This window comes from Apus apus, chromosome 13 (assembly GCF_020740795.1).
Source record: "Apus apus isolate bApuApu2 chromosome 13, bApuApu2.pri.cur, whole genome shotgun sequence".
Taxonomy (NCBI): Eukaryota; Metazoa; Chordata; class Aves; order Apodiformes; family Apodidae; genus Apus; species Apus apus.
The window spans coordinates 15,967,616-15,982,772 of record NC_067294.1 but is presented as its reverse complement, the minus strand read 5'-3'; the positions used below and the strand labels follow the sequence as shown (position 1 = coordinate 15,982,772).

Genomic DNA, 15,157 nt, shown 5'->3' with positions numbered 1-15,157 from the left:
ATTTTTGAATATTGCTAGTAAAAGAGCACTTACTTGTTTTAGACTGCGATTACTTCATATATTAGAAGTAAACAAACCCCCAAAAGACAAATAACTCACCCTTGATGAGACTAACCATGGAAAATTACAAATGAGAAGGAAGATCTTGCTGAAACTTATGAGAAAACATGAACTAGGGAGATGAAAGACTCTTTTACAACCTTCACATTTAGGCTTGTTACCATGTGAACAATCTCCTGATATTTCTTAGTATATTATAGAAAAAAGGTAATTGATACAAGGTAAAAATTTTTTTTAACTATGGACACTTTTGCTAGACAAATTAGAATGCTTGAAGTTGTAATATAATTTACATTTAAAAAAGAATATGAAACTTGATCCCTTCAATATAGTTAGTAGACAGGTACATGTTTAAGAATTTAATTTATCAGTCTAAATGTATGGATTTACAACTGTGCTTATTTCTGGTAAGTAGCATGATACATGTCAGTGTATCCCAAGGCTGAATTCTGGGAAGGTAGATAAACAAGTGAGTATGTGTGTTATCAGAGGAGCCATTTACAGTACAGAAACTACTAGTAATGTGACTGTGAAAGGTATTGGACAACAGATGTATAAAAATTACTATACAGAGTTGTCTCAATTTTCATAGTCCCCAGACTCATATTGTTCCTCATCTTCATCATCAGAATGGTCATAATACTCCCCATATTCAATGCTGTAGCTTGCACTTCTACTTCCTGCAAATGTAGGAGATGAGCCTGCAAGACAGAATTGAACCCAGGTTAAAGGAGTTGCAGATAGGGAGAAAGAGGAAAGTATGGTTCTGGATCTGTACAGTGAGCTCAGTGTTTCTGAATCCCTGTTACCTGTTAAAAAGAGAGAGTCTTTACCCAGTTACATCACCTCATACCACTGAAGGTCATGATATACGATCAGATTTCCAAATCATGCACACATTAAGATGTTTAAAATGTATTTAATGCACAATCCTAGTAAACAGTGAGTTCAGTCCTCTAGAGATCCTATGCACCTGAAAACATGATCAGAGCCAATAAAGCTTTGAAAACCACTTGCAGAAACAAGGTCAGTGACACACTAGATCAGTGACAAACTCCTCTAGACCAGGAGGCAAATATAAGACAGTGCATCTTTATCCTTCATTTGCTAGGAAGCCCAGTTCTCCCTGGAGGAAGAAGGATGTTATCCTGCAGGACTGAGCCCAATGCAAAACAATAGTACAGCTATTTCTTGTATCTTTCCAAACCACTCTCATTAAGGATTAACAACTGTTTCCTTCCTAAGATTTTGAAAAATAAACAGCTGAGCAGAACTGCCATGGTTCAAAGTGCCCCAGCTACAACAGCTGCTGGTCTGGATGCAGAGTTCCTACTAACATCAAAAGACTTCCGTAGGATAAGGATAGTAGAATGTGTGTCTCAGCTGTATGGCTATACTCCACAGCTTTCTGTTTTCTGTAAAAAATATATATATATAATTTGCAGCAAAATATTACAATACTAACCCATTAGTGGATTAAGTAAATGAAAAAGATGCAGGAAAGTTAAAATACAGACATCTTTAGTTAATTTCTCATATTCTCCATTTGTATTCTGACAAACCCATCCTTTGGAGGCTGCCTGTATACATTTTTCAGTTCTTTACATCCAAATAATAATAATAATAATACCATCAATGACTTTGAGGCTTGCAGCGGCATATGTTGCACCATACTTATTTTTGGTGTGGCAGATGTAAATGCCTTCATCTGATTTTTTGAGGCCTTGAATCTGCAGCCAGCCAGTCACACCATACTTCTGAGGCCCACCTCTTGCCTTTGAGAAGAGAAAGAAATAGTTGAAATTAAAAGCTAGGAGAAACCATGATACTTCTTAAAATAATTGTGTATGGATTAAACATCAGTCTATCCTTTGCTCTTTGTTTACTGCTTTCATGTTTTGGCTCTGTTTCTGCTGCACTGTGTTTTAACTTCTTACTGCTCTGTGCCTCTGAGTTCATGCTTTCCCTTCTCTGCTCTTTAACCTTCATTGCCCTTCACAGTGCTCTCATTCGTGTTTCTTCTCATGCTACTGATTCCCAGTGCTCCTCCTGTCTTGTGTCCCAGCACCACTTCTGGCTGCTGCTTCAAAGCATTGCCACTTCTTCTCAAGCTCATAATGTTCTTCAGGATGAGAGTGGTACGTGGGTTTAGGTGAGGTGTTCAGGGCCAAGAGGCCAGACCAAGCTGGCACTCAGCATCCAGGTTTCCATGGATTGACATGCCATGCCATGGGCTTTCACGCATTTTGACAATGTTTATTTTCCAGACAAATGACACAAAACCATTAACAGATGCTCTCGTGCTGAATCTATTAAGGAGCTAGGTTAACAGGGTTCAGTTTAGCCTCTGAGGTGACCCACATTTGGATGTGACTCCTTGCACCATTGTTTCTGAGCAACTTTAAGTCCACTAATCCCACTTACGTTTATGCTGCATCTGGAAACATTTCTGAAGAACTTAGACTCATAGTATTTAAGTACTCTTGTTACTTCAGTTAGCTTTTTCTGTACTTTTTCTATCTAACTTTATGTTCAGGCTGTGCCCTATGTCTGTTGGATCTTACTGCTTTTGGGCTGTGAATCTAGAAAGCTAGATTTGCTGTGCATTTGTCTGCATAGTCCCTGTTCATGTCCTTTGTCCACTGGAGAAGACATGCCGATGCAGGCAGGCTTCAGCCTAAGCGCAGTCTTCTTGTACATCTGGCTCTGTTAGCTCATCTCCCCAGAATGTTATTTCCATTTAAAAACATTAACATTGTGATTTATTTAATTTTAGTTCCAAGCTTCAGGCTATTTCTAGATTTGCTTGAAGCTTGTACTAATGCCATTCACTTCTTTCACCTCAGATTAAAATTCGGTGTCCTCCATGAAATGATCAAGTTTCTTTGCTTTCCTTTTGAATGCCTCAGGGACTGAACCAATATGACAGGTCTCCAGGAACTGCATCTTGAAAAGCAAAAGTTTAGATACCTGCCAGAACTGTGCTTCTGCATCAAGAATAGAAAAGCTGTTGCCAAATGCCATCCTTCCCAGAATGCACCTGCTTTAGGTAGTAGCCTAAATGGTTCCATTTATAAGTTCATTCAGTCTTTCCAGAATTATACCTACATAAGGAGAATCTTCCATCTTTTCTCTCCCTGAAGGAGACCAGATGGTACCCTGGCTGTTATTTCTTTGGCTTGGGCTGCCAAAGCAATGAACCTTCCACTGATCAAAATAAAAAATCTTTATGCAGTCAGAGGGACCTTATTAGGAATCTATTTATAGCAACAGTATTGTATTCTGTCAGAGGAATTCACTGGTAATCCCTCTACTCCTCATCCCAAACCGTATGACCTGGAAACCTCAAGTTTTACCTGTACTGAGATGTGGGTGTCATCTCCTGGCAGCAACATTTTACTCCCCTTTTTTTTCCATTCAAGGTGTGGCATAGGATAAGCTGACACCTCACAGCCAAAAATGACATCATTGCCTGTGAAATTCTGGACGTCCTGAGGTGGCATAGAAATAACAGGAGCTGCAAAGAACCAACAGAATGGTGCTTTAGGAGACAGCTAGCGAAAGACAACATGAACACACAAGCATATAACATTAATTCCTATTTTACATTATAAAACCAGTTTGCCATCTCACACACTATGAAGAGCCACATGATTGTGAGCAGCTTTTAAAGCTCAGAACACCTAGTGGTCATGGCAGCCTGGTGAGGTTCCCACTGACTGGAAAAAAGGGAACATAGCCCCTATTTTTAAAAAGGGGGAAAAGGAAGACCCAAGAAACTACAGGCTGGTCAGTCTCACCTCTCTGCTCTTTTTTCCAGTCACTGGGAACCTCACTGAAACTGCTAACTTGTCAAAATTAGGTTTCTGAGTACATCATTGCCTTGTACTTCCTAAAATCCAATTATTTTAATAAGGTTTATGTTATGTTTATTATAGCTATTGGATTTCCACTTAACTTGTTTCCTCTTGTTCTCCTAGCCTCATCCCCCTCCACTGTTTTTTTATTGCCTCTGAATTATCCTTGCCCACTTTTTCCCCAAAGAAAAAGCTTATGTTAACCACGAGAGGGAGCCAGGCCAAGGATTTGAAGACATTGAAAGAATAAACTAGCACCTGAACATTTGTACATGATTTAAATACATATCCCTCTATAAGCATGTGTGAACATATTGAATATTAACCAATGATGATAATAAGCAGCAGAGAGAAAAGTACCGTATTTACTGTTATCACAGCTCTCTGTTTTAAAGATACCTGCTTTTTTTTTTTTCTTATCTATGTATCTGCAGCAAGAAATGTTTTTTTTTCCATCTAACGTCCGTTTTCTTTCTATTTCTATAACAATGTTTAGAATGTAATGCATTTTTTGGGCCACTAGAACTTGGATTTAATTACTGTTTTTATTTTTTAACAGATCCCAGATGCTTGGAAGTAGAAACTGATATTAAATAATGTATTTTTACTTGCAATATTTGAATCAATATATAGGCACAGCATTTATGCTTCAGCATTTGAAATTGTAACAGCCTATTCCACGTTTTCAAGCAATATTCTAATACATCTGTAGTTTTTCAGGATTGATATCTGTGCAGAAAATACCAAATGTGTACTGATTAAAATTAATTGCCAACCAATTACACAGCAAAGTATCAATTTCTCCATTTATGAAGGCTTCATTAAACAATCCTGCTACTCATCAAATTAAGATTTTTTTTCCAAAATTGGATACTTAAGCCCTTAAATACTTTTTCTTTCTTGAGAATTGTACATTCCAAATCTGTATATTATTTGGAAAATCTTGAATTCAAATCAGCAATATTTGAATAATTTGGATGAGGAATTTTTTGCCTATGAACTTATCACATAGGGTCTGATGTTAAAGCATACTTTAAAATATTTAAACTCGGTACAACCACACTCCTTTTAACGAAATATCCACTGTAGCTAAGCTTAAAGATAAAAAAAAAAAGAAACCAAATGTCTATATTGACTCACATGGGTTCTTTAAATTATTCCTGTACAGAGACAGTATGAAAAAAATTTTAAATGGTTAGCTGTTGCCTGGTCAGGGCTTTTGTTCTGGGGCTAACACAGTTGTCCTACAGATACAGGGACAACACCAGTAGTGCCAGTAATGAAGTCCTGCTTCTGCTCACAGCCAAGGGCTCGTGCATGCCAGGCTGAGGGATCTGGCTCCACCACACTATGCATACACCTCCTGGGCCTCCAGGACATTAGGGTCTGAATTGCAAATGTACATGATACCTGTTCACATATGAGGAATTTGTCTAGTATTGTCTACCTTGCACCAAGACAAATTCCACTCTGGAAGCACCCCTTCTTCAATTAACTGTAAGGATAATCCAGATGATAGCTCAGATGGAAATGTCTAGGTATGGTCCAAGTCCCTCCCAGCTGAGTGCTTTTATAGAGGGAGTTCAGGTTTTGCTGGGCCATAGCTGACAAGGACTGGCATCATGTCAGATCAAACTCAGGGTAGGCAGGAAGCACCACAGTTCTGGTCTAGTCAAACTACATTTTCTGAACCTGAACACACAGTAAATACTTGCATGATCTACTCAAACTTGAATTGCCTCCAGAAATAAAATAATATGTCTCAACGCCATTTGCTGTTCTTTACAAAAGAAAGTTGAAGTAATGGTGAACCATTTTAACAGAAATTTACAAGCTTCATTTTTGAGTGTTTCAGGGTTTGTGCTCAGTCAAATTCCCCCATGCATATGTGTGTATTTCTTTTTACAGAACTCGGTCTTCAGAAACAGATCTTCACTGTTATGATAAACTGTCCTTTTGATTCCTGGATTAGGTGATTTTTTAATATTTTTTTTGCTAGATATAGAAAACTTTGGATGTCACAGTGTCTGGAGATGAATGCAAAATAGTTGCTCCTTTCCTTTTACAATCCCAGTCATGAATTATCCTCATGTTACAGAAGACAAACCAGAAGCCAGGAAAAGTCAAAATACCTCTTAGCCTTTCTCCATCAACCCTATATCACTCCAGACTAATGAATTAGATACTATGTTTTGTTTTTCTCCTTATCTCAGATTATTGTTTGCTAATCTATATCTGATTTGCTGAAAAATTTACATTTAAAAGAAATTATGTGACACAGTAAAATATAAAGAGAATCCCTGCTACACTGTTCTGTTAATTCATTAAATCATTAGCAAGCGAGGGTTAAATGTGAATGGGGATGGATTAAGTGTGGAGAATCTGTATATAATCAATGTAGTTAGTAACCTTGGTAAATTATTAGATAAACTGATCAAAACTAGCTTTCAGGAAAAGAAGGGCTTTTTCAGTGTTTCTTTAGGGAGCTGGGCCTTTTTCTCCCCCTTTATCTAGTGATAGACAAAAGATAAAAGGCTATACTCTTCTGATGAAAGGAGTTTATTGTTATTTATTTATTCATTGGTTGCTGTATACAATTAATCCATTTGGCATCAATGGGAAACAGCAGATGCTTTGAAGGAGAAATAAGAAAACAAAGTGCTTTGAGATGAGGGAAGGTTATATTTATAGCTTGGTACCAAAACCCCAAAGCGTTGAGTGTTTGTTTCTCATGCAAATTGGAGTCAGCAGAAAGCCAGTGCCACAGCGAGGTTGCTGCTCTTACAGCCAGGCTCCCCGGTGCCTTTTGTCATCAGTTGAAAAACCAGCCTAAATCACAGTGCCCTTTCATGTGCCCACTGTGGCAGAGGGGGCTTACTGGTGAACTTCTATGGGGAAGGGAGGCACGGTGGCCCTGGGTAGCACCTCTGTGCCCTACTGCTTGTTGAAAGATCCTCCTTCCAGGATCTGAAACAAAATGCACAAACCCAGCACGTTCAGCTGCTCTCAAAGAGTGGCCCTTGTGCTCCCCTTCCAGCCAGCCCAGCACCCAGCTGGGGCTCAGGTGCTGTGCTGCAGCAGGCACCTCCACCAGCCAGGCACTTTGCTCTGTAAAAGCCAAGAAGATGGGCTCCCATTTTTCTTAACTCTGCACAGCACTGACATGGTTGTGAACTTTCTCCTAGGCTTCTGTGGAATTCAGTAAGCTGAACCATCCTAGGAAGTTTCTCTGCATTCCTGGGGAGAGGGTCCAGCCTTTCTGAGTACCCAGGGAAGCAGTGGGAAAGTGCTGGGAGTGATGCCTGCATGCAGAGCAGTTGAGCTCATTTTCCCTACTTGATGGAGCAGTGTTATGCATCTCAGGGGTGACTGCAAGGCCTAGTAGATGACACCACCAGCAATTAAAAGTGGTAGTACTTCCAAATTAAAGCTTTTCTTGTATGTGGCCAGTTATTTTTAATTAATTAGAGCAGACCATTGCCTTAAGCCTGTATGCCTAAACAGCTACCTCTGCTGCGAAGTTAACTGCAGTTGCTACTTGAGTGGCACTTCTAATGGAAATATTCCTGAAGGGGTTATGCTCTGAGAACTAGTGCTATTTTAATCCCAAATAAGAACACCTACCCGAGGGCTAACAAGCTTTCAATCATACTGTGGGCTGGTATGCATTGAGTTTTCTGAATGCCTCTTTTCCCAGCTTAATACCCTAATGGCAAATAGGGGATTCTTTAATGGATGTTTCTCTTGCAACTAGAGAAAGAGGAAAGAAGTCTGATACTAGCTGTTCATTACTTTTCCTTCTAAGTCATTCAATATCCAATGTTCGTTCAGTATAAAAGCACAGCATACAGTCTTAAATTGGAGGCAGTAGACTGCTAGCAAAGAGTGGGTGAAATGTGCCTGAGTTACTCTTATGTATGGACCTTTGGCAGTGATGCAATTTTGGATTCCCAAAACTGTGACCCTCTTGTGACCCAGAGACCTCTTCTACCTACTTAATTTGAGAAAAGATTTCATTAACTTTAAAATAATTAAAATATTTCTCATTCAGAAAACAAAGTCTGATCACTTTTTCCTTTTCATTTTATATTCATGTGACTTTTAATAATGTAAAGAATGAGAACTGTGTTTGAGCTTGGAGGCAGGATTCCTCTGTATAGCCTGGCTAAGCATCCTTCCACTAACAGTCATCACAGAGAACTGTTCATGCACTGTAAGTATCTTTAGGAAATTTTTTTCAGTTTGATTTTGTTCTAATATTTGGACTTCCATTTAATGGGTTAGCCAGATTTTATTATGATTATGAAATGGGATTATTTTGGACTTCTTTGTGACAAGAAAAGACCTGTTAATTAAGCCCTATCTTCTGCTATTGCCTCTCCTTCACTGATTACTGTATATACACACAAGTGGATACAGGCATGCATACACATATACACACACTTGTGTGTATACATACTTATATGTATGTATATGTCTGAAGAAGGTCTGCCTTGCTATCCCCACTTTAATATCAGATCAGTCCTCACACAATAATATTTAGCCAGTCCTTCCAGACAATACCTTTTTTGTACAAAATATCTCATACTCTGCTTATTCGGAACAGAACTAGTCTGTAGATCTATGGCTTCTTAGTCACCATGTGATTTAAATCCACTGGTCTAACATAGAGGCTTATAACACACAAGGTTACTAGGTGCTGAGCCACACATTTAACACAGAGCAGTATCATAACAAAATAATTAAAAATGCAGTATTAGTTTAATAAAGTTAGGCTATAGCGTCAAGTAACGTCTCAAAATTACGTACGTATTACCTGATTCACATGGTCCTTTATGTTTCATGCTGATGTTCCTTTTCATAGCATAAGCCTTGTTGAACTGACAGATGTTCTCGTAGGTTTTCCCTTCAGGTCCACAGATGCTCTCCTGGGACTTGCACACACACTGGGGCTCAGGGACTTCCCCAAACCTTGCTTCATCAGCATCCAACCTACACTCCAGGTTGTCCCCACATTGCCCGTAGAAATGGTTGCCCTGATCCAGGTCGCAGATCTGCCCTTCCGCATTTCCACACTCCGGGCAGCAGCCGCAGCGATCCAGCACAGTCCCAGCTGGACACTCTTTAGGCTCAGAGCAAAGTGCCAAATCACATTTTCCACAACTGTCTCCTTCCCGTAACAACCTCCACCAGCTTCGGTGGTACAAGGCAGGGAAACTCTGAGAAACCTGCACCAGTACGACCAGCACTGCTGTAACCATCGGGTGCTTCATCTTGAGAATGTAACAAACAAGCGGAAAAGGTCCTTGGAGTAAAGCCAGGGGGGGTGAAAAAAGAAAAAAAAAAAAAAGAAAAAGAAAAAGAATGAGCTAGTGAGAGAAAAACATCACAATCCTTTTTTTTTAGTTTTAGAATATAAATTCTTCTGCAAACACAGGCTTTAAAAAGAAACTAGCATCAGATTCCTAATCTGGAACTGATAATAAAAATGCATAGAAACCCACCGGCTTTTCTCTAATGCAGTTTGGAATGTGAGCATTGCTCACACAGAAACCAAACTGCCCCTTCTGACAGCTCAGTTGAAGCTCTCTGAAAAGCTGTTTGCTCAGTGTCTCCTTGAGCCAAATTTGCAAAGCACTGCTCTACTGAAACAACATTATGTTGCAGCTATTGTAGAAAGGGGAACAGGGTAAATTAGTGTAAAATTAAGAAATTAACTGCTATGAGGGTTTATTTTTTTTCCCTTCATCAACTGAAAAAGAAAGTCACAAAAAGATAAACATGGACACAAAGCAGCACCCAGGATGCCAGTATCCTAGAGCTGAGCCAATGACCTGTAGACTGGAGCAAGGTTTAACAGCAAATTCTGTCCATTAATGATCACAGTTAGGAGGTTCTGAATGAACAATTTACTTACAGGCTCTTGACAAATAAGGTACAATCCAAGATAGCTGGAATTGACTTTACATTCTTAGATTTAAGATGAGAGGTGCCTAGACCCTTTAAAAAGCCCATTGTTCTCTCTACATTTAACTTCTTTTCAATGGCTATAATGTGGTCTGTGGTTATAATCTGGTCTACGTTTAGCTCTAAGAACAAAGTGCAAAAGGTTTAGAATGTGGACAAACACAAGAAAACTGCTACAGCACCTTTAGACACACCAGAAAGAGGTTTTGCTGAAGTATTAGAGGCCTCACTCTTCTTTTCGTAGCACTTTTCTGTCTTTGTTTCTGAAGAGGCACTTCAGCTGTGAGTTGGGAAGGAGGATAAAAGAGATAACTGATTTCTTTTCCCACTTTTTCTATGCATAAATTTCTGCTGGTCCAGGGAGAAGTGTTTGCACCATCATGTCTCGCCAGGTGTTGCACTTTTTGTGTGTCTCGAGGCTTAGTTCTGCTCCCTACCATCCTACCTCATACCAGAAAACTCCCCTCTCTTGCAGTGCTGAGATTTCGTGTCTTTAGACCATCAACTGCTGTTAGCACTTTTCAAACCACGTGCTGCTCAGCAGAGATGCATCTCACTCTCTGTTGGAGGTAGAAGGGAAGCATAGTGCCCTTACAGCCCCTGCAAGGATGGCTCGATAGCATGGGTCAAGGATCACCACTCTCTACAAATGAAACATCCTTTTATGTTTCTTAGCTTAAAATAAATATGTGTGCATCACACTTTTAAGATACATGCATAAGACGCTGTTAACAAGATGAAATAAAAGAGCAGTCATGCTAATGCCTTCTTGTCCCAAAATCATCCACAACAACTTTTTCTACCTTTTTTTTTTTCCCCACCTTTTTTTTTATTTTTTTCCATGCTTCTTAGCTGCTTCCATAAGCTTACATTTAGTTGTACCTGTCTTATGTCCTCTAGTCACATCCACAAAGGCAAATTGTTTGGGGACATATGCTCAATTTCCATTCCAAACATCTCCATGGCATTTCTCAAGTGCAGTTTCATACCTTCTGTACCAGCTGAGATTATCTCTTGCTTGGAGTGAAGTAGCAGGCTGCTTCAAAACCTCTTCCTTCTCCCAAACTGCATACAATGCCATTTTCTTCTGGCCTGTGTTGGTGAAGCACTTCTTAAAGCCAGCCTGGCAAGACCTACAGGGCACTGCTATTTTTCTTGGCATGACTGGACTAATTCATGTGTTGGAATGCATGTTTTTGCTTTGAACACAGAACCAGCTGTAAAGAAGGGAAGTGTCAGTGAAAACAAACAAAAAAAAAGTAACCACTGAATTAATGGAAAATTGATTTCTTGTCCCACCTTCTTATTGTTTCACATGGTTTATTTCACACTTCCTCATTAATTCTAATTGGGCACTTAGTTTTGCATTATAGCATCTACTCATCACTGTCTTTTTAATTATTTTTGCCTACAGCTGTAAGGGATGAGCATCTATAGGACCAGGATTTGCTGAGGCTCCTGTAAAGTAAAAAAAAGTTTATAGTGGTGAACCCATATATGCAAAGTGGAGCCAAAGCAGGGAGGGGCCGCAGACCAGCTCTGCCCCTGTAAGGCTGAACTTTGCTCATCATCTCCTAGGAAACATGTGAGTTGAGGATTGTAAACCAGAAGTGTGCAAGGTACCTCCTGTGTCCTGGCACTGAGGCAACCCATCATAAATGTCCTATAAAGCTTTTTTGGCATTTATCTGGCTAGTGTAATCTAAGTTCTAGGTGGTTTCATCCTTTAAGTTAAGGACTAGGTTTGCCTGGGGCCCCGTGTGCACAGCTGCCCCTTGGCAGTTGATTTGCAGCTGAAGGTAATTTGGCTGCTGATTCCTGAGCTCACCAGGAACAAATTGGGGTGGGGAGAGGTAAAAGCACTGTGCTGTGATAGCTGTCTGAAATGGCAGCTGGGAAGTGTTGTAACTCTCCACACTGGATGGATGTATGGCAGAGTAAGAGCAAAAGGAAAAAAGGGGAAGCAAGTGGGATATGCAGCTGGAGTTTGAAGCAGAACATTTAAAGGCATAGTACATCTGGTTCAGTAATAAAGTATGCATTATTTCAGTATGTATCTAAGCCCTGAAACTTCCTTTGGTGGATTTGGCAGGAAAAAAAAAAAGTGTTGATTTTCATCACAACCCTTCAATTGTCTTAACCCTAAATATCTTCCAGAACAAAACACAAGAAGCAGTTGATTAATGTCACTAGTGGAGCTTCAAGACAGGCACCAAACCCTGTCTGCTTTTGCAGCACCATCCCCCAAACGCTGCCTGGAGAGCTAACAAGCCCTGCAGGTGACCTCTTCAAGGAGGGGAGGAGGGCAGCAGCTGTAGTGAATGAGGGGAGCTTTCCACCATCAGCTGTGGAATAATTTCATGATGAATAATTTCTCCAGCAGCCAGGTTGCACAGCATTAGTGTCCCTTGGTCTCATCCAGCAAAGTGGTGCTGACTATGTGGCAATTTCTCTGGCTTTTTATGGATATTTCTATATGGTGTGATCAGTGCAAGGAATTCTACCACTCTCTTGTGGATGGGACAATAGCTGAGTTGGACGATGAGCAGTGAGAAGACATGGCAGAATAGCTCAGTGCTTCCTGAACCCTCAGAATGCATCTTCCACTAGGACATGGGCAACATCTTGCAGAATAATTCCTGTAAGTGAATTGTTAAGGAAATTGTATTCCTATTCATTTCCTGCCTTCTTCTTGGGGCCTGGTGTTATGCTAAGCTGCTGACTTGTATTGCATTGTTCTGCTTTGCATGGTAATAGATGAGGTACATGGCTGATGCAATTTGAGATCCTATTGCTGGTGATTCTTGAGGTACTGCTCTTTCAGACAAAATGTGGTTCAGGTCTTTATTCTGTTTTTATTTGTGTCAATGTGAGTTTTATTTAAGTACAGGTTTCTGAATCTGGCTCTTGCCAGATTCACAGATCGGGCTCTTCCACAGACATGCACAGGCATGCTGTAAGGAATAACAGCAGAACACACAAAGTTTTGAAGTGTCCCTTCTACTTTCTCTGGGCTGCAGTGTTTCCTCTCCTTGAATACGTGAAGTCAGGTTTAGAAATCTATGGTGCTTTGTCTCTTAGGTTGCATTAAGTACCTATTCTTGAGGTTCTTTTTCAAAAGATAAATCTTGACTGACTCAGCCTGTTTCTATCCAAGAAACTTTATAATTGTATTGTATGTAGAAAAGAAGCATTACAGAAAATTGATGTTTAGTCCATTATGCTTGGAGGTAGCAGACTAGAAGTGGCTGTGTCTATTGGGTAAATGCATTACTTTATACTGCACCAATCTCCTAGGATAGTTTTCACCTCCATGGGATTCATAATTGAGCTTCAGTTAAGGTGCTCATCTTGCCTGAAAAAAGTGTTTGGTTTTGTAGAAACAAGTGGCAAATGGTAGATGTTAGTAACAGATGAGGCAAAAATGGTTGGATGCTGTTTATGGGTTCCTAACGGAGCTGCTGACTGGCAGTGATACAGGCACAGGCAGTCCTGGGATCTCCAGACAATGCCTTTTTTGGTGCCAATCCTATCTGCTGACATGGTGCTTTCATGAATCTCAACATTAGTGCTGTAAGCACATGAAGTATAAGTTAATTCTACAGTAACGTGATTATTAAGTCCATTAATCAAAGGCAGGAGATCCGTAATTAACTTATTCTCCAGCATCAAGTAAATGATTCTGCTGTGAGCTTTAAGAAAGCAATTGTTCACTGATATGCGAAGTACAGGGGGGCTATTAGACTATAAGGCTGTGTAATTATAGAATTAAATTATACATTTTGCATATTTTAATTATTTTCTTTGTAAAGTTAAAATGGAAGATCACTACTTTTGCTCTTTTTTATTTTTTTTTTCCTCTTTAGCTTTTACATGTAGTTTACCAAAAATGAAGTGGAGGGTAGGAAAAATAATTTAATGTCTGTTTTCTGCCTGAAAGTTGACTGACATGAGAACAGTCTTTGGCTAGGCTTCTGGTGACTTACCTTAGACCTATCTCCAGCTGTGGCTGACTATAGATTTCTTCTGTTTCAGATTTCAGCATCATTGTTGTTGGTGACTGTAAGCAATCAAATTTTAATTTGCCATGACGTAGAAGGGCCTGCTAGCACTGTTCTAGCACCTAATGCTGGGGTCTCATTTAATATAGGCTTACACATTCCTTTTCATGCAAACAAGTCTGGAAATCCCTTTTCACAAGCTAGTATTTCCTTCCAAAGGGGCCAGATATTTTCAAGGGTTCTTTAAATCCTGCTTTACATCTCTGCTATCCTTTAAGTGGACCAAATTTCTGAAAGCTTTGTAGTTTTATCCAGAAACTCTCAACCCTCCTGTCCTGTAACAGGAGTGTGATACTGGAAATACTTAGGGCGTCAGCAGTAGGTAATCAGACATTTGTCTGGAGCCATTCTTTTCAGAGGAGGGAGGTATAGTTGAGTGCACAGTAAGTGTTGTGAGGGCATCTTCCCCCATGTGTCCTGCCCACATTTCCAACCTGGCAAATCTTACTTGCTCATCTTAATCTTTCTTTGTGCTTTTTAATCACAAATGCAATATAGAAGCAATAGCCAGCATCATTCTCCTTCCTCGTGACGGAGGGGAGCATGAAGGTTTTTCCACTTTCTGCCTTAATTCTCAAGCACTAATGGAAAAGCATCCCCATGTTTTCCGCAGACCACAGTATTTTCAGGTGTTAAGTTTCATCGCAGCGGATGCTGCAGTTTAATGCAGAGTGAAACAATTTGTGTGTCAAAGGCAGTTTGCCTTTGAACAGTAGTGCTGTCAGGTACAGCAGGGCTTCAAAGACACCTGAGCTTGGGGAAGATTTATCAAAAGTCATCACATAAAAACAGAGAAAAATGAAGAGCACAAGAAAGGCCAGTCTTGCACATGCTGCCAGTTACAAGCAGCAGGACAGAAATGGGGCAATGGGCTCAGGGACCTGGAAGCAGCAAGCTGGAAGGGGCAGGAGATACAGGCCCTAGGGTCCCCAGCCTGTCCCAGAGTTGTGAGTGGCACTTCCCTACCCATGTCACTACAGTATGGATGGTAGGAGTGTGAGAGTGGCTCGCAACCACTGTGGGTGGCCCTTGCTATTCTCAACTCCTCCTTGGTGCAATTTCTGCAGAATGTTTGAAGACTGGCCTGGTCCTTATTGCAGACCTGCAATAACATGCTATAAACATTTAAGGAGGAGCTGGAAGAAAAAAGCAAACCCAAAAGCAACAGTGTTCTGTCTCTGCCAATGTCTTGAGGTGCTTCAACCTAACAGAG

General features: G+C 40.2%; 1 protein-coding gene across 1 annotated transcript; it reads right to left on the bottom strand.

Moving 5' to 3' along the window:
- Window positions 1-591: 591 nt before the first annotated feature.
- LOC127390131 (kazal-type serine protease inhibitor domain-containing protein 1-like) lies at window positions 592-9,540 on the bottom strand. The gene is made up of 4 exons (XM_051631349.1): window positions 8,734-9,540; window positions 3,417-3,577; window positions 1,691-1,835; window positions 592-761 (listed from the first exon to the last, which is right to left on the bottom strand). The coding sequence occupies exons 1-4, from the start codon at window positions 9,188-9,190 to the stop codon at window positions 640-642; spliced, it is 885 nt and encodes a 294-aa protein (XP_051487309.1). The 5' UTR covers window positions 9,191-9,540; the 3' UTR covers window positions 592-639.
- Between the last annotated feature and the right edge of the window lie 5,617 nt (window positions 9,541-15,157).